Below are 27,980 nucleotides of genomic sequence, written 5' to 3'. Positions count from 1 at the left end.
CATGAGCTCACAGTCTAGATGAGAAGATAGCCGTTAATGCAAATAAATATATAATGGAAATGTACATACGTGCAGAGCGGGGGAGGTTGGAGTAAATATAAACTCCTTAAACGGTACCAACTGAAATGTGTAGGTGATTTGGAGTGAGAGGGAGTAGGGGAAAAGAGGATGTGATTATTGCAGGCCCCTTGGAGAAGATTTGGGGAGTGTGGTGGTCTGTTGTTTATGGAGCTCCAAGTCAATGGGAGGGCTTGAGCCATGAGTAGGTGGTAAGAGAGATGGCACTGAGCTACAGCAAGCAAGATGACACTACAGTTGTAAAGTGTGAGGGTTGGGCTATTGTAGGAAATCAGTTAAGTATGGTAAGAGGGGATAATCTGATTGAGGGCTTCAAAGACAATAGAAAGATGTTTCTGTTTGATGCAAAGGTGGATTAGCAACCACTGGGGGTTCTCGTTTGTGTAGAAAAATGATCCAGGCAGTATAGTCTCGAGTTGGGGAAGCCACAAGGCAGGGAGGTCAGCAAGAAAGCTGATAGAGTAATTAAGGAAGGATAGGATTATCTTGCTAGAAGATCTGATAGAAAGGAAAAGCCAGATTTTAACAGTATCGTGAAGGTTGACAATGTGGGTTGAATGAGAAAGAGGAGTCAAGTATAACACTAAGCTTAACAGCATGTGAGACAGTAATAGTGCTGGTGTTGTCTATCGTAATGGGAAAGTCAAGGAAGGACAGGGTTTGGGTGGAAAGATAAGGAGTTCTATTTTGGATCTGTTAAGTTTGAATGGAGATATCCTGAAGGCAGAAGGAAATGTCAGCACTTATTACAGCACTTATGTTTATATCCACAATTTATTCATTTATGTATATTAATGTGTATCTCCCCCGAAGACTGTAAGCTCATTGAGCAGGGAATGTGTCTACCAATTCTGAAGTATTGCATTTCTCCCAAGTGCTCAGATCACTGCTCGGCACACAGTAGGTGTTCAATAAATTTGATTGTCTGGTTGATTTATTAATTGCTAAGCCTTGAATGGAGCCGTGGGATCAGGAGAAGAAGGATAAGGAAAGCATGAGTGTACTTGAAATCAGTAGGGGAGAAGCCATTGGAGGGCACAGTTGAAGATGACAGGGAGGGAAGAAAGTGGCAGCAAATGTTTTGATATGGTGCAAAGGGATGGGGTCAGATGCACAGGTGGAGGGGGTGGATTTTGAGAGAACACAAGAGATCTCCTCTTTACATTCTGCTTGGAAGGGTGAGAAAGTTCAAGAAGCACCAGGACCAGGCGAGAAGCAGGGGAGTTGTTAGGGAGATCATATCTGATAAACTCAATTTTCTCAATAAAGTAGGTGACCAGGACCTGAGGGGCAAGGGATCAGGAAGGCAAAGAGAAAAGGGAGGATTTTAGCAATGCTGTGAAGGTTGAACCTCAATCTTGGTGTTATCTTTGACTTTCTGCTCTCAGTCAGGCTATATATTCAATTCATCACTAAATCTTCTTGGTTGCACATTCCCATTACTAAATCTTGTTGTTTGCACAATCATGACATTGCTAAAATCCACCCTTTCCTCTCCATCCAAATTGCTACCAAATTAATTCAAACACTTGTATATTCTGCCTAGATAACGCTATCAGCCTCCTTGCTGACCTCCCAGCTTCCTGTTTCTCCCCACTCCAATCCTCATTTCACTCTGCTGCCTTGTTCATTTTTCTACAAAAATGCTCAGGACATGTTTCCCCACTCCTCAAGAATTTCCAGTGGTTGCCTATCCACCTCCGCATAAAAAAGAAACCCCTTACCATCGACTTTAATCCACTCAATCACCTTTTTCCCTCCTACTTCACCTCACTCCTCTTTTCCTATAACCCACCCTGCACCCTTTACTCCTCTAATGCCAACCTTCTCCTTGTATCTAGATCTCAACTATCTTGCCAGCGACTTCTTGCCCATATCCTACTACTGGCCTGGGATGCCCTCCCTCTTCACATCCAACAATTACTCTCCCTTCCTCCAAATCCTTACTGAATCAATCAATCAATCAATCGTATTTATTGAGCGCTTACTGTGTGCAGAGCACTGTAATAAGTGCTTGGGAAGTACAAGTTGGCAACATATAGAGACGGTCCCTACCCAACAGTGGGCTCACAGTCTAAAAGAAGGCACTGAAGGCACATCTCCTCCCAGAGGCCTTCCCTGACCAAGCCCTCATTTTCAGTTCTCACAGGTCCTTCCACATCTCCCTGACTAGCTCCCTTGAGTCATCCCCCCATCCCAGCCCCACTGCAGTTATGTACATAATCAGCAATTTCACTTATTTATGTTAATCGCTGTGTCCCCCTCTAGACTGTTAGCTCCCTGTTGTGGTCACCAAATGTGTCAGTTATATTATTATATTGTACTCTCCCAAGTTTTTAGTACAGTGCTCTGCACACAGAAAGTGCTCAATAAATATGACCTACTGACTGAATGATTTATCGATCATTCATTTATTGATCACTGTGATAATGATCACAAGATTAAGTGATTTATTGAACCTGTGGGTTGAAGGAGAGATATGTCAAGGATAATGCCAAGGCTAAGGGCTTGTTGTACAGGAAAGATGCTGCTGCTGTCTATAAGTGATAGTGAAATCAGGGGAGGATAGGGTTTGGGTGAGAAGGTGAGGAGTTCTATTGTGGACATGTTAAGTTTGAGATGATGGCAGAGATAGTCAAGTACAGATGTTCTGAAGGCAAAAGGAAATGTGAGGCTGCAGAGAGGGAGAGAGATCAGAGCTGGAGACGTAGATTTGGGAATCATCCACCTAGGTAGTTGGTGGTAGTTGAAGCCTTGGAAGAAAATGAGTTCTCCAAGGGAGTGGGCATAGATGGAGAATAGAAGCAGACTCAGAACTGAACCTTGAGGGACTCTCAGTGTTAGGGAACGGGAGACAAAGGAGGATTCTATGAAAGAAATTGAGAATCAGTGTTCAAAGAGACAGGAGGATAATTAGTCAAGGACAGTGTCGATGAAGTCTAGATTGGATAATGTTCCCAGGAGAAGGTGGTGGTTGGCAGTGTTGAAGGCGGCTGAGTGGTCAAGGAGGATTAGGATGGATTGGAGGCTGCTGGATTTGGCAAGAAGGACATCATTTGTGACTTCTGAAAGGATGGTTTCTGTGTCATGAAGTGGATGGAAGCCAGATTGAAGGTGGCCAAGGAGAGATTTGGAGAAGAGGAACTTGAGACATCAGGTGTGGACAACACACTCAAGGAATTTGGAAAGGAATGGTAGGAGGGAAATGGGATGATAACTGGACGGAGTCGAGGGTCAAGGAATATTTATTAGGATAGGGAATGCTTGAAAGCAGTCGGGGGAACGCCATTGGCTAGCAAACGGTTGAGGATGGCGGTCAGGGAGGGAAGAAGAGCAGAGGAAAATGCATTGATAAATTGTGAAAGAATGGCTTTGGGTGCGCAAACGGAGAGGGTGAATTTTGATAGAAGGCAGGAGACCTCCTCTCGAGATATAGCTGGGAAAGATGGGAGATTTGATGAAGGATCAGAAGGACAGATGGAATGAAGAAGAGCAAGGGTGATTAAAGGAGATCACGTCTGTTGGTTTTAATTTTCTCAGTAAAGAAGGAGGCCAGGTCGTTAGGGATAAGAAATGGGGGAGACAGAGAGAAAGAGGTTGAAAAAAAGATGGATAAGTCCATATTTCCAACAGTCCATGGTATTCATTGAACACTTAAGGTGTTCAGAGCCCTGCACTAAACCTGTTGATCATTACAGTACAAAAGAATTGGTAGATACTATCTCTGACCACAAGGAGTTTACTCTGTAGAAGGGGAGAGAGACATTAAAATAAATTACACAAAGGAGAGTTTGAAGAGTATAAGGATATGGACTTAAGTGCACAGGAGCTTTGTGTGGGGTGAATATCAAAGGACCATAGGAATGCAGACTCAAGTGCATAGTTGATGCAGAAAGTAGGATAAATAGATAAGGGAAATGAGGGTTGATGCCTCCTTTCTCTTTTTGAAAGTTCTGTGCCACTAGGAAAGGTCTCCACCTTTCCATACCAGAGAACTTGATCCCTGTCATTCTCTTCCCCATCCGCTGCCCAAAATTTGAGCAGATTCCAGCCCACTGGTCTACTCTTCACAGAGCCCACCATGCTGCACCACAAAGTCCAAAACCCTATTGAAGTGGAAAAGGGCCATATAGTCAATTACTACAGAAATGAGTTGGGTTCACCAGTGATGCCTCTGGAAAATAGGGGCATCACAGAAAAGGGCACAATCCAGGGAATTGAGGACCTGTTTTCTAATCCTGGCTCTACCACTTGTCTGTTGTGTGATCTTGGGCAAGTCACCACACTTCTCTGTGTCTTAGTTTTCTCATCTCTAAAGTAAGGATAGATCCTCCTCCCTCCATCTTAGACTGTAAGCCCCATGTAGGCCAGGGACTATATCTGACCCTGATTAACTCATATATATACCAGTTCTCAGAACAGTGCTTGACACATAGTAAACCCTTAACAAATACTATAAAAAATGAGTAACACAGCTGACAAGTGGCAGAGGCAGGATTTAAACCCTTGACCTCTGACTCCAAAGCCCGTGCTCTTTCCACTGACCCACGCTGCTTCTCTACCACGTGTCCACTGTGTGACCTTGGGCAAGTCACCCAACTTCTCTGAGTCTCAGGCACTTCACCTGAAAAATGGGGATTAAGAGTGTGAGCCCCATGTAGGACAAGGACTGTGTCTAACCTGGTTAACCTGTATCTCCCCCAGCTCCCAGTAGAGTGCACTGCACACCACAAGCCCCACAAAGTACCACAATTATCACTATTAATGTTATTACTAAGTGACAAATCCGGTATTAGAACCCATGTCTTTCTGATTCCCAAGCCCATACTCTGTCCACAAAGGAATGCTGCTTGTGAATTGACTGGGTTCCAAGCAATTCTACACAAAACCTAAGCTGTTTCACAAAGCTAAAACACAGACTAAACCAAGAAAACAACAATCAAACAATAACATTTATTGAGCACTGACTCCTTGCAGAGTTCTGTAGAAAGCGTTATGTCAACCCTGTCCTCAAGGTTTTTATAAAACAGACACTGAAATCAATTACAGTTAGGAAGAAGCAACTCAGTTTAAAAATATGTACATGTAGGCTGGAAGGATGTTATAGGAGAATAAGTGCTTAGGGCATGAGGACTGAAAAGCATAGGCAACCGAGAAGTTTGGAAGTGTCAGTAAGTGCGGAGATGAGAGGTTAATTAGGGAAAATTGCCTGGAACAGGTATTATTCAGCTTGCTTTCCCCTTCAAAGGATAACAGCTCAAGGAAATGTGCTAGTTCAGTGCCCATCCTCTTAGACATGCTAAATATAATTTAAAAATTTACATTTGTTAACCAATCAATGTAGTTGATTGAGCACTTAGTATGCCCAGAACACTGTACTAAGTGTGTGCGAGAGCACAATTGAACAGAATAAGTAGTGGCCCTTGCTGCCCATATCAAAGAACTTGTTATCTTAGCATTGTGCTAAGCACTGAGGTAGATTCAAGATAATCAGATCAGTCACAGTCCCTATCAAAAGTGGGGCTCATAGTCTAAGATAGATTCACATTACTCAAGCTCAAATAATTACCATCTTCGTTTAAATCCCATACCCAGAATACATTCAAAGAAAGTGGAGCAGACTATCTCAAGAACAGTATGGAGCAACCTAGCCTAGTGGAAGGATCCTGGGCCTGGGAGACCATTTCTGCTCCTCTTCAAATAATTCATTCATTCATTCATTCAATCGTATTTATTGAGCACTTACTGTGTGCAGAGCACTGTACTAAGCGCTTGGGAAGTACAAGTTGGCAACATATAGAGACAGTACCTACCCAACAGTGGGATCACAATCTAGAAGGGGGAGACAGAGAACAAAACAAAACATATTAACAAAATAAAATTAATAGAATAAATATGTATAAAATAAATAAATAAATAAATAGAGTAATAAATACGTACAAACATATATACATATATACAGGTGCTGTGGGGAGGGGAAGGAGGTAAGGCAGGGGGGATGGGGAGGTGGAGGAGGGGGAGAGGGGGCTCAGTCTGGGAATGCCTCCTGGAGGAGACGAGTTCTCAGTAGGGCCTTGAAGGATAGCTAGCTTGGCGGATGTGGGGAGGGAGGGCATTCCAGGCCAGGGGGATGACGTGGTCCGGTGGTCGACGGCGGGACAGGCAAGACGAGGCACTGTGAGGAGATTAGTGGCAGAGGAGAGGAGGGTGTGGGCAGGGCTGTAGAAGGAGAGAAGGGAGGTGAGGTAGAAGGGGGCGAGGTGATGGAAGGCCTTGAAGCCAAGGGTGAGGAGTTTTTGCCTGATGCGTAGGTTGATTGGTAGCCACTGGAGATTTTTGAGGAGGTAAATAACATGCCCAGAGCGTTTCTGGACAAAGACAATCCGGGCAGCGGCATGAAATCTGGATTGAAGTTGGGAGAGACAGGACGATGGGAGATCGGAGAGGAGGCTAATACAGTAATCCAGTCGAGATAGGATGAGAGCTTGAACGAGCAGGGTAGCAGTTTGGATGTAGAGGGAAGGGCGGATCTTGGCAATGTGGTGGAGCTGAGACCGGCAGGTTTTGGTGACGGCTTGGATGTGAGGGGTGAACGAGAGAGCGGAGTCGAGGATGATACCAAGGTTGTGGGCTTGTGAGACGCGAAGGATGCTAGTGCCGTCAACAGTGATGGGAAAGTCAGGGAGAGGGCAGGGTTTGGGAGGGAAGACGAGGAGTTCAGTCTTGGACATGTTGAGTTATAGGTGGCGGGCAGACATCCAGATGGAGGTGTCCTGAAAGCAGGAGGAGATGCGAGCCTGGAAAAGGGGGGAGAGAGCAGGGGCAGAGATGTAGATCTGGGTGTCATCAGCGTAGAAATGATAGTTGAAGCCGTGGGAGCGAATGAGGTCACCAAGTGAGTGAGTGTAGATCGAGAACAGAAGGGGACCAAGCACTGAACCTTGGGGAACCCCCACAGTAAGGGGATGGGAGGGGGAGGAGGAGCCTGCAAAAGAGACTGAGAATGAACGACCGGAGAGATAAGAGGAGAACCAGGAGAGGATGGAAACTGTGAAGCCAAGGTCGTATACCGTATTGAGGAGAAGGGGGTGGTCCACAGTGTCGAAGGCAGCTGAGAGGTCGAGGAGGATTAGGATAGAGTATGAGCCGTTGGATTTGGCAAGCAGGAGGTCATTGGTGACCTTTGAGAGGGCAGTTTCCGTAGAATGTAGGGGACGGAAGCCAGACTGGAGGGGGTCGAGGAGAAAGTTGTCGTTGAGGAATTCGAGGCAGCACGTGTAGGCGACTCGTTCAAGGAGTTTGGAAAGGAATGGTAGGAGGGAGATAGGGCGATAACTAGAAGGTGAGGTGGGGTCAAGAGAGGGTTTTTTAGGATGGGAGAGACGTGGGCATGTTTGAAGGCAGAGGGGAGGGAACCAGTGGAGAGTGATCGGTTGAAGATGGAAGTTAAGGAGGGGAGAAGGGACGGAGCGAGAGATTTCATAAGATGAGAGGAATGGGGTCAGAAGCACAGGTGGCCGGAGTAGCACTTAAGAGGAGGGAGGAGATCTCCTCTGAGGATACTGCTGCGAAGGATGGGAGAGTAGCAGAGAGCGTTGAGAGCCAGGGGGTTGGAGAAGGTGGGTGAGTGACTTTGGGGAGCTCAGATCTGATGGATTTAATTTTATTAATGAAGTAGGAGGCCAGATCTTTGGGGGTGAGGGAAGGAGGAGGGGGAGGAACCGGGGGCCTGAGAAGGGAGTTGAATGTATGTAAGAGCTGTCGGGGATGATGGGCATGGGTGTCAATAAGGGAGGAGAAATAGTTTTGTCTGGCAGAGGAGAGGGTTGAGTTAAGACAGGAAAGGATAAACTTGAAGTGAACGAGGTTGGCATGGTGTTTAGACTTTCACCAGCAGCGTTCAACAGCTCCAGCATAAGAACGAAGGAGGCGGACAGTGGCAGTGATCCAGGGCTGTGGGTTAGTGGTACGAGAGCGGCGAAGGTAAAGGCGAGCAAGCGAGTCTAGCTGAGTAGAAAGGGTAGAGTTGAGAGCAGTAATCTGATCATCAAGATTGGGTAGAGAGGAAAGGGAGGCGAGGTGGGGTGTGAGGCACTCAGATAGATGGATGCGGTCAAGAGAGGAGAGATCTCTGTGAGGGAGTAATATGGATTTACAGGGGAAAGAAGTGTTAGTGTTGAGGCAGGTGAGAAGATTATGATCAGAGAGAGGGACTTCCCGCCCTTTCCTCTCCATCCAAACCGCTACCCTGCTAATTCAAGCTCTCATCCTATCCCGTCTGGACTACTGCACTAGCCTTCTCTCTGATCTCTCATCCTCGTGTCTCTCTCCACTTCAATCCATACTTCATGCTGCTGCCCGGATTATCTTTGTCCAGAAACGCTCTGGACATATTACTCCCCTCCTCAAAAACCTCCAATGGCTACCGATCAATCTGCGCATCAGGCAGAAACTCCTCACCCTGGGCTTCAAGACTCTCCATCACCTCGCCCCCTCCTACCTCACCTCCCTTCTCTCCTTCTACTGCCCAGCCCGCACCCTCCGCTCCTCCACCACTAATCTCCTCACTGTACCTCGCTCTCGCCTGTCCCGCCATCGACCCCCGGCCCACGTCATCCCCCGGGCCTGGAATGCCCTCCCTCTGCCCATCCGCCAAGCTAGCTCTCTTCCTCCCTTCAAGGCCCTGCTGAGAGCTCACCTCCTCCAGGAGGCCTAGAGTTGGTGAGGGTGGAGAAAGTGCAGTGGTAGGAGATCAATCAATCAATCAATCATATTTATTGAGCGCTTACTGTGTGCAGAGCACTGTTCTAAGCACTTGGGAAGTACAATTTGGCAACATATACAGACAGTCCCTACCCAACAGTGGGCTCATCGTCTAGAACGGGGAGACAGAGAACAAAACCAAACATATTAACAAAATAAAATAAATAGAATAGATATGTACAAGTAAAATAAATAAATAAATAAATAGAGTAATAAATATGTACAAACATAAGGAGATGATGAGGTCGACGTTGTGACCAGGTTGGTGAGTGGTATTATTCTTAATCTCCCCTTTCTGCCTACTCAGAGCCAACATGCCCAATCTCAGGAAGCCTACCCAAAGTCTGAGACCCAATTGTCAATTCTGGCCCCGGTCTATCGGAGATTTTAAAGACTTATCAATCAGTCGAATGGTCAATCAAATTTATAGAAAGCTTATTGCTTGCAGAGCAGTGTACTGAGCACTTTGGAGAATTCAATAGATCAGAGTTGGTAGACACATTCCCGGCTCATTGAGCTTACAGTCTCCTAAATGAATAAATTATGGATATATACATAAATGCTGTTGTGTTATAGAAGGGGTAATTAAGGTTGCAAATCAAACTGCAAAGGCGACACAGAAGGGAGTGGTAGAAGAGGAAATGAAGTCCTACTGGGAGACTAGTCCTGCCCAGAGGCAGGGTTTGGGTGAGGGGATTAAAGGGGAGAGAGGCGAGATCAAGATTCAGTGAGTGGGATGACACTAAAGGAGCAAACTGAGCAGGTTGGCTTGCGATTGGAAATTAGTGAGGTGGCATAGGAGGCGGAAGGTGATTGAGTGCTTTAAAGACTATTCCAAGGAGTTTCTGTTTGATGTAGAGGTGGATGGACAACCACTGGAGGTTCCTGAGGCGTGGGGAAACATGGACTGAATGGTTCTGTAGAAAAACCTTTGAGAAGCAGTGTTGCCTAGTAGATACAGCACGGGCCTGGAAATAAGAAGGGCCTGAGTTGTAATGCCCTCTCTGCCATTTCTCAGTTGCATGACCTGGGGCAAGTCACTTAACATCCCTGTGCTTCAATTATTTCATCTGTAAAATTGGGGTGAAGACTATAATCTTCATGTGGGACATGGACTGTGTCCAAACTGTTAGGCTTATATCTACCCTAGCGCTTAGTGCAGTGTCTGACACAAAAGTAAGTACTTAACAAATACCACCAAAGAAAAATGACCCGGGCAGCAGAGTGAAGTATGGAAAGACTTGGGAAGAGACAGGAGGCAGTAAGGTAAGTAGTGTGGCTGATTCAGTGATAGAGATGAGATAGTAAGAATTTTTGGATTAACATCGTAGCCCTTTGGATCAGAGAGGAAAGGGCAGATTTTAGCGATGTTGTGGAGGTTGAACATAAAGGATTTGTTGACAGATTGAATATGTGAGTTGAATGAGAGAAATGAGTTGAGAATAATGCCAAAGGTAGTGCTTGTGAGATAAGGAAGATAATGGTGTGGTCTACAGAGATGGGAAACTCACAGGGAGAACAGGGGAGAAGATGAGGAGTTCTATTTTGGACATGTTTAATTTCAGGTGTTGGCTAGACATCCCGGTAGAGCTGTCCTGAAGGCAAAAGGAAATGTGAGACTGCAGAGAAGGACAGAGATCAGGGCTGAAAATGCCCATTAGGGAATCATTCACATAATAATGGCAGTTAAATCCATAGGATTGGATGAGTTCTTCAAGAGAGTGGGTGTAGATGGAGAATAGAAAGGGACCCAAAGCTGAACCTTGAGGGACTCCCACAATTAGGGGGTGGGAGGCAGAAGAGGAGCCCTTCAAAGAGACTGAGTAGGATAGACCAGGGAGATACGTGGAGAACCAGGAGAGGATTGTATCAGTGAAGCCAAAGTTGGATCATGTTTCCAAGTGAAAGGGGAAGTTGACAATGTTGAAGGAAGACTGAAAGGTCGAGAAGGACTATGATGGAGTAGAGGTCATTTGATTAGGCAAGAAGGAGATCATTGGTGACCCATAAGAGGACAGTTTCTGTGGAGCACACAGGGAAGAAACCAGATTGGAGGGGATCAAGGGGAGAATTGGAGGACAGGAATTAGCGAAAGTGAGTGTAGACAACATGCATTCTAGACTGTAAGCCCGTTGTTGGGTAGGGACTGTCTCTATATGTTGCCAACTTGTACTTCCCAAGTGCTTAGTACAGTGCTCTGTACACAGTAAGCCCTCAACAAATACGACTGAATGAATGAATGAATGCTCAAGAAATTTGGAAAGGTATGGTAAGAGGGAGATAGGGTGGTAAATGGAGGAAATTGTGGGATCAAGGGAGGGGTTGTTTAGGATAGGAGAGACACAAGCAGGGTTAAATGATTGAATCAATCAATGAATAAGTCAATTGTATTTCTTAAATGGTTACTGTGTGTAGAGCACCAAACTAAGCAAGCTATATAATGTAAAGAGTTGGTAGACATATTCCCTGCCCACAAGACCATACAATCTAAAGGGCTAGACTGTAAGAACTTCAGGGTGATGTCTCTGTTAGTGGTGAGGGCAGGGGAAGTCAGAGGGTGAGGTTATCAGGATAACCCCACAGATCAAGGCAGGCCAGGAATCTGCCTTTCCCTACCTCGCTCATGTGTAATGGGGTGTATCCCCGACTGGTTGCAGCATCCTCTGCTGGGGAGCTGGTAGATGGGGGTCAGGAGATTCTCAGCTCAGCATTTCTTTCCAGCACTTTCTGAACATGTCACCTCTCCAGTCCTCTTGCCTGATGCAACCACTGCCAACCTCAACATCACATATGGGACTGAAACTATTGACAAAGGAAACAACTCCCTCCCACTCCTGCCCGTTAGCCTCCTAAGGCTGAGAAGACTGAGAGGAGGTTGACAACCTTATTTTCAGCCTGCGTTGTGGTTGCAGGGACGCAGGTGTGGAGTTCTCTGGCAGGAATGATCCCTGGAGCTCCCCAGACCATGTGGCAGAGGCTGGGGCCCAGAGTCTCCAGATCAGGCTGAGGCCATGTGGCGGGGGCTGGGCCCCAGAGAGTTTGGGAGGGGTGGAGGAGGCTGAGTCCTTCCTCATCAAGAACCAAAACTTGATTTAGTTCTACTCCAATCTCGAGGGACCAGGCAGAGGCAGAAGGAACCCCTTAGAAGAGGTTCCCTTTTCACTGGTTTCTATCCTGTCTGTCAAGGGGAGGTCAGTGGGGTGCCATCAGGCAGAAGGCTGAAAAAGGTGAAAAGGACACAGAAGGACAGAGAGAGAGATTGACTCACCCAGACTCCCTACCCTGGTCTCCACAGCCACTACCCTGCTCGTTCAAGCTCTCATCCTATCCCGTCTGGACTACTGCATCAGCCTCCTCTCTGATCCCCCATCCTCGTGTCTCTCCCCACTTCAATCCATACTTCACGCCACTGCCCGGATTGTCTTTGTCCAGAAACGCTCTGGGGATGTTACTCCCCTCCTCAAAAATCTGCAGGGGCTACCAATCAACCTGCGCATCCGGCAGAAACTCCTCCCCCTCAGTTTCAAGGCTCTCCATCACCTCGTCCCCTCCTACCTCACCTCCCTTCTCTCCTTCTACAGCCCAGCTCACACCCTGCGCTCCTCCTCCGCTAATCTCCTCATCGTGCCTCGTTTTCGCCTGTCCCGCCGTCGATCCCGGCCCACGTCATCCCCCTGTCCTGGAATGCCCTCCCTCCCAACATCTGCCAAGCTAGCTCTCTTCCTCCTTTCAAGGCCCTACTGAGATTTCACCTCCTCCAGGAGGCCTTCCCAGACTGAGCCCCCTCCTTCCTCTCCCCCTCGTCCCCCTCTCCATCCTCCCATCTTACCTCCTTCCCTTCCCCACAGCACCTGTATATATGTATATATGTTTGTACATATTTTTTACTCTATTTATTTATTTATTTTAATTGTACATACGCATTCTATTCATTTTATTTTGTTAATATGTTTTGTTTTGTTCTCTGTCCTCTCCTTCTAGACTGTGAGCCCACTGTTGGGTAGGGACTGTCTCTATATGTTGCCAACTTGTACTTCTCAAGCGCTTAGTACAGTGCTCTGCACACAGTAAGCCCTCAGTACATACGATTGATTGATTGATTGATTGACAGCCCTCTTGGAGGACGTAACTTCCCTCATACTGACCTAAGCTCTGAGGCCACCCTGCTTCCTGCACTGAGTGTACTTGGTACCAACACAGACATTGCCCCAAAGTCCCTGCCTGGGAAAGGGGTTCCATCTTTCTTGCATTTTGTCCAACACCAGAGCCCAGAATCCAGCGTTGCTCAGTAGAAAGGACACGGGCTTTGGTGTCAGAGGTCATGGGTTCAAATCCCGGCTCTACCATTTTGTCAGCTGTGTGACTTTGGGCAAGTCACTTAACTTCTCTGGGCCTCGGTTCCCTCATCTGTAAAATGGGGATGAAGACTGTGAGCCCCTCGTGGGACAACCTGTTCACCTTGTAACCTCCCCAGCGCTTAGAACAGTGCTTTGCACATAGTAAGCGCTTAATAAATGCCATCAAAAAAGGGAGCCTGACCTTCCCTCCCTTAAACTATTCCCCTCCCCCCCCCCCAACAAAACTGCACCCCTCAGCTCTGGGCTGCCCCAAATGCAAACATGAACCAAGAGGTTTCTTGGTGACTGTTGGGGACAAGAGAGGCTGCACCGCTGTCAGAAAAGACGGGGCCTGGGTCACATGTGCAGTTCAGAAACCACTCATGTACAAGGCCAGAATGGTCCTCATTCAGAGCCCGTTCCTGGTGCCTAACTGTGCCTGCAGGATCAGATTCATCTTTCAGCGAGGCTTGCCCCTCATACTGGCCAGCCAAACACCCTCTCAATCAGGTCTACCAAGCCTCCACCTCTCTATGACCCACAACCTCTTCCTGCCTCCTCAAGGAAGGGAAAACTTCCTGCGTCGCTGAGGGGAGAGGCTCTGGTGGAGGCTTAGGGCACTTTCTCACTGTGGGCCGTGGGGGAGGCTGCACAAGATTTCAGAGCAAACATGAGCTCTGGGCCATGAGTCATGGACCACAGACCCATGGGCAAATTGGATGGAAACAGGCAGAACTAGATGGATTTTATCATGCTGTCAAGGCCCTACTGAGTGCTCACCTCCTCCAGGAGGCCTTCCCAGACTGATCCCCCTCCTTCCTCTCCCCGTCCTCCCCCCTCCACCTCCCCGCCTTACCTCCTTCCCTTCCCCACAGCACCTGTATATATGTATATATGTTTGTACGCATTTATTACTCTATTTATTCATTTATTTTACTTGTACTCTGTACTTGTACAGAGCACTGTACTAAGCGCTTGGGAAGTACAAGTTGGAAACATATAGGGACGGTCCCTACCCAACAGTGGGCTCACAGTCTAGAAGGGGGAGACAGACAACAAAACAAAACATATTAACAAAATCAAATAAATAGAATAAATATGTACAAGTAAAATAGAGTAAAAAATATGTACAAACATATATGTATATATATGTATATATATATATAGGTGCCGTGGGGAGGGGAAAGAGGTAAGGCGTGGGGGGAGGGGGAGGGTGACGGGGGAGAGGAAGGAGGGGGCTCCGTCTGGGAAGAAACTAGGGCAGATGAGGAGGAGAGCATTCCAGGCCAGAGGCAGGATGTGGTTGAGAGGTCGGCAGCGAGATAGGCGAGATTGAGGCACAGTGAGAAGGTTCACATTAAAGGAGTAAATTGTGTGGGCCAGGTAAGTAGTGAGGTGAAATAGGAGAAGCAGGTTAATTGCGTGCTTCAAAGCCAATAGTGAGGAGTATTTGTTTTATTTAGCGGTGGCTGGGCAACCACTGGAATATTTTGAGGAGTGGGGAAACATATCATGAAAGTTTTTGTGGAAAAATGAACCAGGCAGCAGAGTGAAGAATGGATTGGAGTGGGAAGAGGCAGGGGGCTGGAAGGTCAACAAAGAGGCTGATGAAGTAATCCAGGCAGAATGGGGTGAGTGATTGTATTAACGTGGTATCAGTTTGGATGAAGAGGAAAGGGCAGATTTTGAAGATGTTGTGAAGGTGGTACTGACACCACCTTTATAGATGGATTGAATAAGTGGGTTGAATGAGAGAGAGAAAGGAGTCAAGGATAACACTAAGGTTAAGGGCTGGTGAGACAAGAACGAGGGTGCTGTGGTCTTCGATGATGGGAAGGTCAGGGGAAGGACAGGGTTTGGGTGGGAAAATAAAAAGTTCTGTTTTGGACGTGTTAAGCTTGAGGTGACAGGAAGATATCCAAGAAGAGATGTCTTGAAGGCAGAACGAAATGCGAGACAGCAGAGAGGGAGAAATATCAGGGATGGAGATGTACATTTGGGTATTGTCATGATCCCGCCTCTGGAAATTCACCTTCCCCTACTCTAAGGCACTCAAGACAAGCACTAAGTGGAAAGTGACAGAATCCTCTACTGCTTCTCCTCCTTGGCCACAGATTCTCAGTCTCTTTTATGGGCTCCTCCTCTGCCTCCCACCTTATGTTTGTGGGTGTCCCTCTAGATTCAGTTCTGGGTCCCCTTCTTTTCTACATCTACACCTACTCATGGAGAACTCATTCTTTCTCATGACTTCAACTAACAAACGAATCCCCATTCTGTATCTCCAGCTCTTCCTCTCTGCAGTCTCGCATTTCCTTCTGCCTCAATGTAGGACATCTGTACTTGGATGCCTTGCCATTACCTCAAATTTAACATGTTGAAAACAGAAATTCTAATCGTTTCCTGCAAACCCTGTTCTCCCCATGACTTTCCCATCACTACAGATAGAACTACCATCCCTCCTATCTCACACACCCCTATTCCTGACATTTTCCTTGACTCCTCTCTCTCATTCTGTCCCCAAATTCAATCACTCATTAAGTGCTGATGATTCAACCTTCACTACATCTCTAAATTCTGATCTTTCCTCTCCAAACTGCTACCACAGTAATGCTATTCTGCCTTGATTCCTTTATCAGTTTCCTTGCTAGCCTCCCAGTCTCCTGTCTCTCCGCATTCCAGTCCATAATTTACATTGCTGCTAGGGTCATTTTTCTGCAAAAATGTTCAGGCCATGTTTCTCCATTCCTCAAGAACCTCCAGTAGTTGTCCTTTCACCCCAGCATCAAACGGAAACTCCTTACCATCGCCTTTAAAGCACTCAATCAACTTGCCCCCTCCTACCTCATCTCTTCATCTGCTACTTCATCGTGCTGCTCTCCTTCTAAAAGCCAGCTTGGACACTTCACCCCTTTAATGCCAACATACTGACTTCATTGCCAGTCTACTCAATGTACCTCAATTCTGTCTATCATGCCACCAATCACTCACCCGCGTCCTGTTCCTGACCTGGAGCCCCTACCCTCATCAAATCTAATGGAAAATTACTCTCCCTACTTTCAAAGCCTTACTGAGGGACATCTACTCCAAGGAGCCTTTCCTGACTAAGCTCTCATTTCGTCTTGTCCCACTTGTTTTTGCATTGCCCTTGCACTTGGATTTACTCCGTTTATTATCCCCTCCTGAGCTCCGCAGCATTTATTTACATAGTAGTAATTTACTTATTTATATTAATGCCTGTCTCACTCTCTAAAATGTTAGCTAGTTGAGGGATGGAAACATGTCTACCTACTGTGTTATGTTCTTATACTGTTCTCTCCTAAACTCTTAATACAGTGTCCTGCATAATGGTAACAGCTCAATAAATACTATTAATTAAATATTCCAAAAACATTAATCAGGAAATTAATGATCTGTTATCAGAAAACACACAGTTCCCATTCCCACTGCCTGCATCTACTCATCTTATCCCACAACTGCCTGAACTACTGCCATTTCTCCATCCTGAGGATTTTGGATAATTGTTAACATTTTCCCATACATTGAAAGGGTTCTGGGGTTTTAAAGCCTATTTCAACCTGGAGTTACTACCTAGAGTACCACATAACTGCAACACATCTTCTGTATACAAATTCCTGGACTCCGGGGACAAAGGCTTTTCAGACCCTCTCAGCTCTGATGTCTTCTCCTTCAGGAAGTTCTGCTATCAGGAGGTGGCCGAGTCCATGATTCTCCCAGCCAACTCCAGGACTCTTCCTGTGATGCTGAGGTTGAAGCGGAGAGGGGGTGGGAGGAGCACAGTGGGACAATTTAGTGAGCTGCGGCTCCATTTATGAACCCTCTGTGACTAGGCACATTGAGACGGAGGACCGCAGGCACAGCAGCCAAGTGCAAGACTTAGACAGAGCCCTTTCAGGTGGGGAGAGTAACAGAACCCAGAAATAACCTTGCCAACTTGGCCAAGATTGTGGGGAGGGTTTTTTGTGGTATTTGTTAAGCTCTTGCTTTGTTTCTTGCATTGTACTAAATACTGGAGTAGAACCAAGAATCTCAGAGTGCACACACTCCCTGCCCCTTTGAGGGATCACCTTCTAAGAAGGGGGAGAATAGGATTTGCTCTCTATTTTATCAATGAGGAAACGGAGGCATAGAGAAGTTAAGTGAATTGTCCAAGGCCATATAACAGATAAATAGTGAAGCTGGGATTAAAAACTAGTCTTCTGGTATTTCCACTAGTTCGTGGTGCCTCTGTAAATTGCCTAAGTGGGTAATGGATGAGGAAATAGAAGTTGATCTGTCTTAGTCACCCAGCCCAGGAATCGGGAAGTCTCTGTTCCTCTCTCTCACTTTATCTCTCTCTCTCTCTCTCTCTCTTTATCTCTCTCTCGTTCCCTCCCTTTCTTCTTTCCAGCCTCGCAAAGCTGGAGCCCTGAAAGGGATCCTTCAGAGTAGTGGAAAACGGCAATGTAAATATAGTTGAGAGAGAGGGAGCTCAGGAGACAGCAGTGTCCCCAAGCCCCTCGGTTATGCCTAGCCAGGACTCCAGCCAGTCTGGCATCCCCTGGATCACATCATGGAGAAATCAGGTGACTTCTTCCTGCCCCCCAGTTTGTGGCGTTTGTTGGATCCTTGGAGGGATGTTGTCCGATATGTTTTCGGGTAGCTGGAGAAGCAGCGTGGCTTAGTGGATAGAGCATGGGCCTGGGAGTCAGAAGATCATGGTTTTGAATTCTGGCCCCGCTACGTGTCTGCTGAGTGACCTTGGGCAAGTCACTTCTTTTCACAGGGCCTCAGTTACCTCATATATAGAATGGGGATTAACAGTGTGAGCCCTATGTGGGACAGGGACTGTGTCAAACCTGAATATCTTGTATTTATCTCAGCACACAGAACAGTGCTTGGCACATAGCGCTTAACAAGCACCGTAATTATTAGTATTATTATTTTCATTTTCAATCTGTTCATTACCAAGGACCCAGAGCTGATTATTCAAACCAGGTCTATTGCCACCCATAGAAGCATTCAATAGTTTTTGTTTTGGTATTTATGAAGTGTGTAATATGTGCCAGGCACTGTTCTAAGCACTGACTTAGATGTAAGCTAACCAGGTTGGACAAAGTCTCTGTCCCACATAAGGCACACAGTCTTATTCCCCATTTTACAGATTGAGGCACCTGAGGCTCAGAGAAGTGAAGTGACTTGCCCAAGGTCACACATTGGAAAAGTGTCAGAGCCACCCAGGTCTTTCTGAATCCTGTCCTGTTGGAAGGTGGAGCATCTGATAGTTGGATGTATCTTAGACTGTGGGGATGGGCTGGATTCACAGGGCCCTCTGCTGTGGTTACTGCCGCAGAAATGTGTGAGGCCTGTGGCCAGCTTCCTCAGTACTTTTTTCTGTCCTTGTCACCGCTCTCAGACACCTGCCCGATGTGAAGCCTGCCAACGGCAGAGTCGCTGCAGGGACTGGCATTGTTGTGGTGGGTGTATAACAGAATTCTGGGAGGCTTCTCTAGTTCCAGAATCATCCCCAAGCCCCCAGCCCTATCTGCCCTCTCAAAATCCCTGGGGACCCAGGAGGGAGGGCAATTCCTAACTGTTTGTTCCTCTGATGTTTTTGAGAAAGTTTCAGAGATGCAGGTGCAGTGCTTCGGGCAAGGAAAATCCCCAGGGCCCCTGCATGCAGTAATTGCTCAATAAATATGACTGATTGATTAAAATCTCTTTGAAGATATGTATTGTGTTTTTGCCCTTTTAATCATTTCCCAAATGATAAGATCATTGATTCAATTGTATTTATTGAGTGCTTACTGTGTGGACAACACTGTACTAAGCGCTTGGGAAGTACAAGTCGGCAACATATAGAGACAGTCCCAACCCAACAACAGGCTCACAGTCTAGAAGGGGAAGACAGACAACAAAACAAAGCATGTAGACATGTGTCAAAACGATATTAGCATCATTAACAAAATCAATAGAATAGTAAATAAGTGCACGTAATATAAATAGAGTAATAAATCTGTACAAATATATGCAAATGCTGTGGGGAGGGGAAGGAGGTAGGGCAGGGAGGTTGGGGAGGAGGAGAGGAAAAAGGGGGCTCAGTCTGGGAAGGCTAAGAGTTTACTTAACTCCTTCTGGGAAGATCAGTGCTCTTCCCAAAGAAGGAGTTAAGTAAACTCTTTTGATGGATTTACCAATATCCTCACCCATCCCAATCAGCTTTTTTTTTCTCTACCCAGATCTCCTATGGACCATTCGATCCGGTCCTGAGCGACAAGACCCAATTTCCATCTCTCTATCAGGTGGCCCCCAGGATCTCCTCTCTGCCTCGGGGGATGGTCCGTTTAATGGTACATTTTGGCTGGACTTGGGTCGGGCTGGTGGTGTCAGATGATATGATAGGAGAGAGATTCCTCTCGGATGTGACCGGGGAGATGGTCAGGAATGGTGTCTGTGCAGCCTTTACCATAAAGTTCCCCAGTGAGAGGTTCAACTTTTATTTAGCCTGGAAAGTCTACTACAGGGTCACGGCTACCTCAGCCACAGTGATGGCTGCCTATGGGGATGCAGAGTCCCTAAGCCTTCTGAGATATGTGATAGAGAGGTCTGGACTGTTCAAGATGGTTTTGATCACCACTTTTTACTGGGACTTTACTTTGAACATTAAGAAAGTGACAAACAACTACAACTTTCATGGAACTTTCACAATGGCAAACCTTATTAAAGAAGTTCCCCATTTCAGGGATTTTTTACGGACAGTTAGACCAGAAAAATATCCAGAAATCATTGTCTTGAAGGAGTTCTGGGAGTCTGCCTTTGACTGTTCCTTTTCATTTCCTGAACTGGGTGGAAGAAAATGCTCAGAAAACGCTTCCTTGGAGTTGCTGCCTTTGCACCATTTTTCCCTGACGATGTCTGCCCTGAGTTACAGTGTGCACAAGGCCATGTATGCTGTCACGCAGGGGCTCCAGGAGTTGCTCCTGTCCTGCTCAGACCTGGAATCTCGGGGAAACAAGGATTGTCTGGTTCCTCATCTGTGGCAGGTAATGTTCCCCCGCTGGACCAGGGGGCTGCAAAATCAGTCAGTTAATCATTGGTGTGTATTGAGAGCTTACTGGGTGCAGACATTAGTCCTAATCATTCAGGGGAGTACATTACAACAATGCTGGTAGACATATTTCTTGTCCACAAGGAGCCTTTAGTCTAGAAGTCACAAGAGGAAGGTCCTGCTGAAGGGCAGGCGTGTAGGGCCTGGTCGAAACTTACACCTTCGTGAGAAGGCTCATCCGTTATAGTCTAGCATATACAGGACTGGGTACAGAGACCGAGTCCTAGAAATTTATTCACTGAAATACAGTTGAGGGTAAGAGAGGAGGAACACTGCACTAATGCAGTTTTGGTTTTGTTCTCTGTCTCCCCCTTCTAGACTGTGAGCCCATTGTTGGGTACGGACTGTCTTTATATGTTGCCAACTTGTACTTCCCAAGCGCTTAGTACAGTGATCTGCACACAGTAAGCGCTCAATAAATACGATTGATTGATTGATTGATTGATTAATGCAAGAGGTCCTTGCTGGGCATCTGGTTTATCTGTAACTAAAGTTCGACCAATGAAAATTGGTTTGTTTAAATCATAGTCACTGGGGTATCAGCTGTCCCAGACTCACACATTCTGGGAAAAAAGGAAGATATAAATCAGTCAATCCTTCAGTGGTACTTATTGAGTGCTTATTGTGTGCCACACACTGTATTAAGTGCTTGGGTGTGTACCATACAACAGAGGTGGTAGACATGTTCCCTGCCCATAATGAAGAATTGGTATATCACAAATATTATCGATCCCAATATTTACTTAAGAAGTGGTTGATCGATTGCAGGTTGAAGAGAACACAGTGCTAGACACTGAAAGCATTAAACATAAAAGCATGGCAAGGGACAGCATTTTTGGATGGCACTGTGCTCCCCAGATCGGACCATCGGTGCTGCCTTCTTCAAACCTGAAGGACAACTCATATGAATTGGAATAACCAACATTATCCCACTGGGGATACCGAGGCTGGGGAGGTGGTCACAGAATGCAGCTTCGTGGGTCACCATCCTTATCATCGTGATCATCGCCATCTGCCCTCCTCTCTCCTGTGTACAGTTCCCCATTACTGATTGCCACAAACTAGCTGCTGAAAGAAAGAGGTAGGCATTGTCGCTGGACCTAGGGTGAGGCTTCCCTCCACTATTAGGCAGACATATCCCTCCCTTCCCTCCTCCTTGTCTATGCATGGATGAGATGGAAAATATTCCCATACGGAGGTCTGCCGCCCCTGGGTTCCCTTCCATGCCCTTCATTTCATGCCGGGAAATAAAAAGAGAGAAAGAGAGAGAGAGAGAGACAGACAGACAGACAGACAGACAGACAGACAGACAGACAGAGGGAGAGAGAGAGAGAGAGAGAGAGAGAGAGAGAGAGAGAGAGAGAGAGAGAGAGAGAGAGACTTTTCCGATTCCTGGGCTGAATGATTGAGGCCGGGGGGATGGTGGGGGATCTAGAGAAGCAGAGCAGTCAGCAGCGCCAAAGGTGGGGAAGAAGAAATCCCCTCCCAGTGGGACGATTGCTCCCAGACTCCAGGTCTCCCCTTTTGCCTCCCTGTGGCAGATTTCCTGGGAAGTCATGATAATAATGATAATAATATTGGTGATGGTATTTCCTAAGTACTTACTAGGTGCCAGCACTGTATTAAACACTGGGATAGATAAGGGATAATCAGGTCAGACACAGGCCTTATCCCCAATGGAGCCCACAATTCAATGGGGAGGAAGAAAGGTATTGAATGGCCCATGGAAGTTAAACCACTTGGAGAAGCAGCATGCCGCAGTGGATAGAGCATGGGCCTGGGAGTCAGAATGTCATGGGTTCTAATTGTGATGCGAACAAACAAACTGACCCCCCAAAGCGCCACTGCAGCTGATCTTACCTCACATGGGGTCAGGAGTCTCTAGAATTTCCTTTTATCCATTTTCAGCTCCATGAGTTTCTGAGAAAGCGTGAGTTTGACAACCGTGCCGGGGAAGTGGTTATTCTGGACGAGAACCGCAGATCTGCTGCAAAATTTCACCTTCTGAACTTTGTGATTTTTCCCAATGGAAATGGTGAGTTGGTGAAAGTCGGAGAGGTGGACCCCCAGGCACCCCCTGACCAAGACGTCATCTTCGATCGTGTAGCCTCGGGGAGCCTCTCAGGTAAGCAGCCAATGGGAATGCCCGGATGTCCTGGTGGTAGTCCCAGGCTTCTAGTCTTGATTGTATTGATGGAGCACTTACTGGGTGCGCAGCACTGGAACTAGACTGTAGACTGTAAGCTCGCTGTGGTCAGGGAATGTGTCTGTTCATTGTCATATTGTATGCTTCCAAGTGTTCAGTTTACAGTTCTACACACAGTAGACAGACACATCTGGGGCAATTAAGCACTAAATCAAGGACCGAAGCAGGGGTGACTAAGAGATCCTATCAATTCTCCCAATCACTAGGTGAAGGGGTTCAATTATGAGCCAAGGTGGTGTGCTTCCTCCTCTACCTGCCATATAATACCATGTGATGCCAGCCTAATGCCAAGATTCCTCCCTGCCCTCAGTGCCAGGGGGTCCTGGAGATACAGTCATACAGTCCAGCAAGGGAGATGCTGAATGAGCTTGGCTGCAGTTTAAATCCCTGCATCCTGCTGTGGATAGTTCATGGTGGGAGTTGGGGCTCGGTTATACCAGAGGTGCTGTGACAGTTACAAGTGGCTCTGCTCGGCCATTTCTTAGGCCTAGCACAGTAGGGATTGTTCCATTCTGTATGGGGTTCATGTGGAGAGAGCTCTGACCTGGCATTGCTCCTCTCTGATCACCTGCTTGGGCTGGAGCTGGTGTTGGGTCAGTCACCCTGGCCTCAGTGTCACCCCCACAATGTCCCCACATTGTTACCGTGGGACCTCGTATTGGTGGTCATGACAACACAGCTTGGGAAACTGGGGATCTCAGAGCGCAGGAAGGGTTGGGGACACATCGGGAAGCAGAGAGCTATTTCCCAAGGTAGACCTCTGGGACCAGAATGTCATCTCCAAGACAGGACACAGAAAAATGAAAATGCTTTAGCATTCATCTATTCAGAACCTTGGACCTTCCCGGCACAGTTTCTCAGGCACATCTTTCTGGATGCAGTTATGAATTCAAGGTTCGAGAGTTGAAGACACCTCTCTGCAGTCAGCCAAGGTGGGAGAAGGAAGGGATTCCTGAGCATGACTCTTGACCATGGGGTCGGCTCAGGTGGACCCCCACCACAGATCAGAATCTTGATGACCAGATTACTTCTCTCAACTCTACCCTTTCTACTCAACTCAACTTTCTCGCTCCCCTTTCCCATCGCCGTTCTCGTACCACTAACCCACAGCTTTGAATCACCGCCACTGTCCACCTCCTTCGCTCTTATGCTCGAGCTGCTGAACGCTGCTGGCGAAAGTCTGAACACCAGGCCAACCTTGTTCACTTCAAGTTTATCCTTTCCTGCCTTAACTCTTCCACCTCTTCTGCCAGGCAAATCCATTTCTCCTCCCTTATTGACACCCATGCCCATCATCCTCGTCAGCTCTTCCGTACATTTAACTCCCTTCTCAGGCTCCCTGTTCCTCCCCCTCTTCCATCCCTCACCCCCAGCGATCTGGCCTCCTAATTCATTATTAAAATTAACTCCATCAGGTTTGAGCTCCACAAAGTCACTCCTCCCCATTCTCCAACCCCCTGCTCTCAACCCTCTCCGCTACTCTCCCATCCTTCCCAGCAGTATCTTCAGATGAGATCTCCTTCCTCCTCCCAAGTGCTACTCCATCCACCTGTGCCAGACCACATTCCTTCTCATCTTATGAAATTTTTCGCCCCTTCCCTCCTCCCCTCCTTAACTTAAATCTTCAACCGCTCACTCTACACTGGTTCCTTGCCCTCTGCCTTCAAACATGCCCATGTCTCCCCAATCTTAAAAAAACCCTCTTTTGACCCAGCATCCCCTTCTAGTTATCGCCTTATCTCCCTCCTACAATTCCTTTCCAAACTCCTAGAACGAGTCGTCTACACCCCTGCCTCGAATTCCTCAACGCCGACTCTCTCCTTGACCTCCTCCAATCTGGCTTCTACCCGCTACACTCCACTGAAACAGCCCTCTTAAAGGTCACCAAAGACCTCCTTGTTGCCATATCCAATGGCGCCTACTCTATCCTAATCCTCCTCGACCTCTCAGTAGCCCTCGACACAGTGGACCACACCCTTCTCCTCAACACGCTATCCAACCTTGGCTTCACAGACTTCATCCTCTCCTAGTTCTCCTCTTATCTCTCCAGCCAATCATTCTCAGTCTCCATTTCGGGCTCCTCCTCCCCCTCCTATCCCTTTACTGTTGGGATTCCTCAAGGGTCAGTTCTTGGTCCTCTTCTGTTCTCTATCTACACTCACTCCCTTGGTGAACTCAATCTATCCCACGGCTTCAACTATCATCTCTATGCTGAAGACACCCAAATCTACATCTCCGCCCCTGCTCTCTCTCTCTCCCTTCAGGATCGTGTCTCCTCCTGCGTTCAGAAGATCTCCATCTAGATGTCTGCCCGCCATCGAAAACTCAATATGTACAAGACTGAACTCCTTATCTTCCCTTCCAAACCCTGCCCTCTCTCTGATTTTCCTGTCACTGTAGACGGCACTACCAACCTTTATGTCTCACAAGCCCGCAATTTTGGTTTCATCCTCAACTCTGCTCTCTCGTTCTCCCCTCACATCCAGTCCGTCATCAAAACCTGCCGGGCTCACCTCTGCAACATCGCCAAGATCCGCCCTTTCCTCTCTATTCAAATCGCTACCTTTCTGGTTCAGTCTCTCATCTTATCCTGACTCGTTTACTGCATCAGCCTCCTCTGTGATCTCCCATACTCCTGTCTCTCTCCACTTCAGTCTATACTTCACGCTGCTGCCCGGATCATCTTTGTGTAGAAACGCTCTGGGCATGTTATTCCCCTCCTCAAAAATCTCCAGTGGCTTCCTGTCAACCTACGCATCAAGCAAAAACTCCTCACTCTCAGCTTCAAGGCTCTCCATCACATTGCTCTTACTACTTCACGTCCCTTTTCTCCTTCCACAGCCCAGCCCACATCCTCTGCTCCTCTGCTGCTAACCCCCTCATTGGACCTCGTTCTCACTTGTCCTGCTGTCGAAGCCTGGCCCACGTCCTCTCTCTGACCTGCAATGCCCTCCCTCCACACATCCACCAAGCTAGCTCTCTTTCTCCCTTCAAAGCTCTACTAAGAGCTCACCTCATCATAGACATCATCAATCGTATTTATTGAGCGCTTACTGTGTGCAGAGCACTGTACTAAGCGCTTGGGAAGTACAAGTTGTCAACATATAGAGACAGTCCCTACCCAACAGTGGGCTCACCTCCTCCAAGAAGCCTTCCCAGACTGATCCTCCTATTTCCTCTCCTCCTCCCCATCCCTCCAGCCCTACCTCCTTCCCCTGCCCACAACACCTGCATATATGTTTGTACAGATTTATTACTTAATTTATTTTACTTGTACAAATTTACTATTCTATTTATTTTGTTAATGATGTGCATTTAGCTTTAATTCTATTTGTTCTGACGACTTGACACCTGTCCACATGTTTTGTTTTGATGTTTGTCTCGCCCTTCTAGACTGTGAGCCCGTTGTTGGGTAGGGACCATCTCTATATGTTGCCAACCTGTATTTCCCAAGCGATTAGTACAGTGGTCTCCACACAGTAAGCACTCAATAAATACGATTGATTGATTGAATGAATGAATGAATAAATGAATGAATCAGTAGTAGGAACTCGTGTCTCGACCCCCTGAAACACTTGACTCTTAGCAGGGAGAAGGAAAAGAGGGGAGGTGCAGGACGGGGACACTTGTAGCTCATCCTTTGTTGGGGCTCAGACATGTATGGGAGGTGGTGGGGAAGCCTCTGGGTTGGACACTCCAGGATCACCTAGGTAGCTATAGAACTGAGGAGCTCCACTCTCACTGTCTCTATCCTCTTTCTTGAAAATTCAGGCTCCACATTCGCAGTGCAGCAGGAGCTGTGTAACAGGATTCAGAAAACGAGCCCAGCAAGGGGCGGCTGTCTGCTGCTATTTTTGTGTCAGGTCCCCAGAGGGAGAGATTTCCAACCAGACGGGTAGATGTGTGCAGAGACCCAGATCCTCACATGACCCAGAGACTGTGGGGCACTAAGCAGATGGTGACAGATGAAGGGCATGGGGAGCCAGAGACAGTTGATGGGAAAGCCCAAGGGGCAGGCCAGATATGGACATGCCTGACTGCAGATATGGATGTCCAGGAGCTTTTACTCAGCAGCCTCCTTGCCCATGGGTTGGGGTGACTGCAGGGTTGGAAAACACAATCTCGGCACTGGGCAGGGGTGCTTGGGAGAGAGTGTTAGACCAGACGGGTCAGGTGTAATGAAGAGGCAAAAATCCCAGCCTGGGATGTGACCCTGACCTAGGTGGAGGGAAATGTGTGCTGTAGGGGGAGGTGAGACTCTGGTTCTTTTTCTTTTCTTCCCTCTTTTAAGGCACTCGATATTCATCCCACCTTCAGCCCCACAGCACTTACGTGCATATCCATCATTTGTCAATTTATTTATATTACAGTCCGTCTCCCTTTTTATACTGTGAACTCCTTCTGGGCAAGGAACGTGTCTACCCAAACTGTTGCATGTACTCCTCCAAGCACTTAGTACAGCATTCTGCACAGAGTAAGTGCTGATTGACTGACTGACTGATTGATTGAATGATTCTTTCTATTCAGGCGTGGAGCAGTGTGTGAAGTGTCCCGAAGATCAGTATTCAAACATTGCGAGAGCTAGCTGCCTTCACAAAGTGGTGACTTTCCTGTACCCCAAAGAACCGTTGGGGCTGATCCTGGTCTGCATGACCCTCTCCTTCTTTCTCCTCACAGCCCTGGTTTTAGGGGTCTTCATTAAGCACCGGGACACCCCCATAATCCATGCCAATAACCTCAATCTCAGCTACACCCTCCTCATCTCCCTCAAACCGTGCTTCCTCTGTGCCCTGACCTTTATCGGCCAACCCACCACATCCTCCTGCCTCCTCCGACAAACAGCTTCTGGAGTCGTGTTCACTGTATTCGTCTCCTCCATTTTGGCCAAGACTGTCACCGTGATTATGGCTTTCAAGGCCACAAGCTTGGGGAGCAGAGTCAGAAGGTGGGTGGGGCCCAGAGCCTCCATCTCAATAGTCCTGTCCTGCTCCCTGGTCCAGGTGACCATCTGTGTGATCTGGTTGGGCACCGCTCCCCCATTCCCGGAGTTGAACACACGCTCTGAGCCCGGACTCATTATCCTAGAGTGTAACGAGGGCTCCGTGATTGCCTTCTACTGTGTCCTGGGCTACCTGGGCTTTCTGGCCCTAGTGAGCTTCACTGTGGCTTTCCTGGCCAGGAGGCTGCCCGACAGCTTCAATGAAACCAGGTTCATCACGTTTGGCATGCTGGTGTTCTGCAGCGCCTGGGCCTCTTTCCTCCCCGCATACCAGGGCACCAAGGGGAAGGCCACAGTGACCACAGAGATCTTCTCCATCCTGGCCTCCAGTGCCGTGCTTCTTGGCTGCATCTTCATCCCACAGTGTTATGTCATCCTGCTGCAGCCTGACAGGAACACCTGGGAGTGGTTGAAGAGGAAATGATCCCTGGGATCATTTCGTTCAGGGCCGCTGTGTTTATTGCTTAACATTTTTCTCTACCCCACTTTTCT

The 27,980-nt window shown here is 47.4% G+C and overlaps 1 protein-coding gene across 1 annotated transcript; it reads left to right on the top strand.

Moving 5' to 3' along the window:
- The first annotated feature begins 278 nt into the window (after positions 1 to 278).
- LOC119924021 (vomeronasal type-2 receptor 26-like) lies at positions 279 to 27,912 on the top strand. Its single transcript, XM_038743125.1, has 6 exons — positions 279 to 322; positions 16,870 to 16,944; positions 18,592 to 18,652; positions 19,415 to 20,218; positions 22,192 to 22,408; positions 27,017 to 27,912. The coding sequence occupies exons 1-6, from the start codon at positions 279 to 281 to the stop codon at positions 27,910 to 27,912; spliced, it is 2,097 nt and encodes a 698-aa protein (XP_038599053.1).
- Positions 27,913 to 27,980: the final 68 nt, after the last annotated feature.

The sequence above is a fragment of the Tachyglossus aculeatus genome, unplaced genomic scaffold (genome assembly GCF_015852505.1).
Source record: "Tachyglossus aculeatus isolate mTacAcu1 unplaced genomic scaffold, mTacAcu1.pri scaffold_78_arrow_ctg1, whole genome shotgun sequence".
NCBI classification, from domain to species: Eukaryota; Metazoa; Chordata; class Mammalia; order Monotremata; family Tachyglossidae; genus Tachyglossus; species Tachyglossus aculeatus.
The sequence above is the reverse complement of the archived record's forward strand: the minus strand, read 5'-3'. Positions and strand labels throughout refer to the sequence as shown.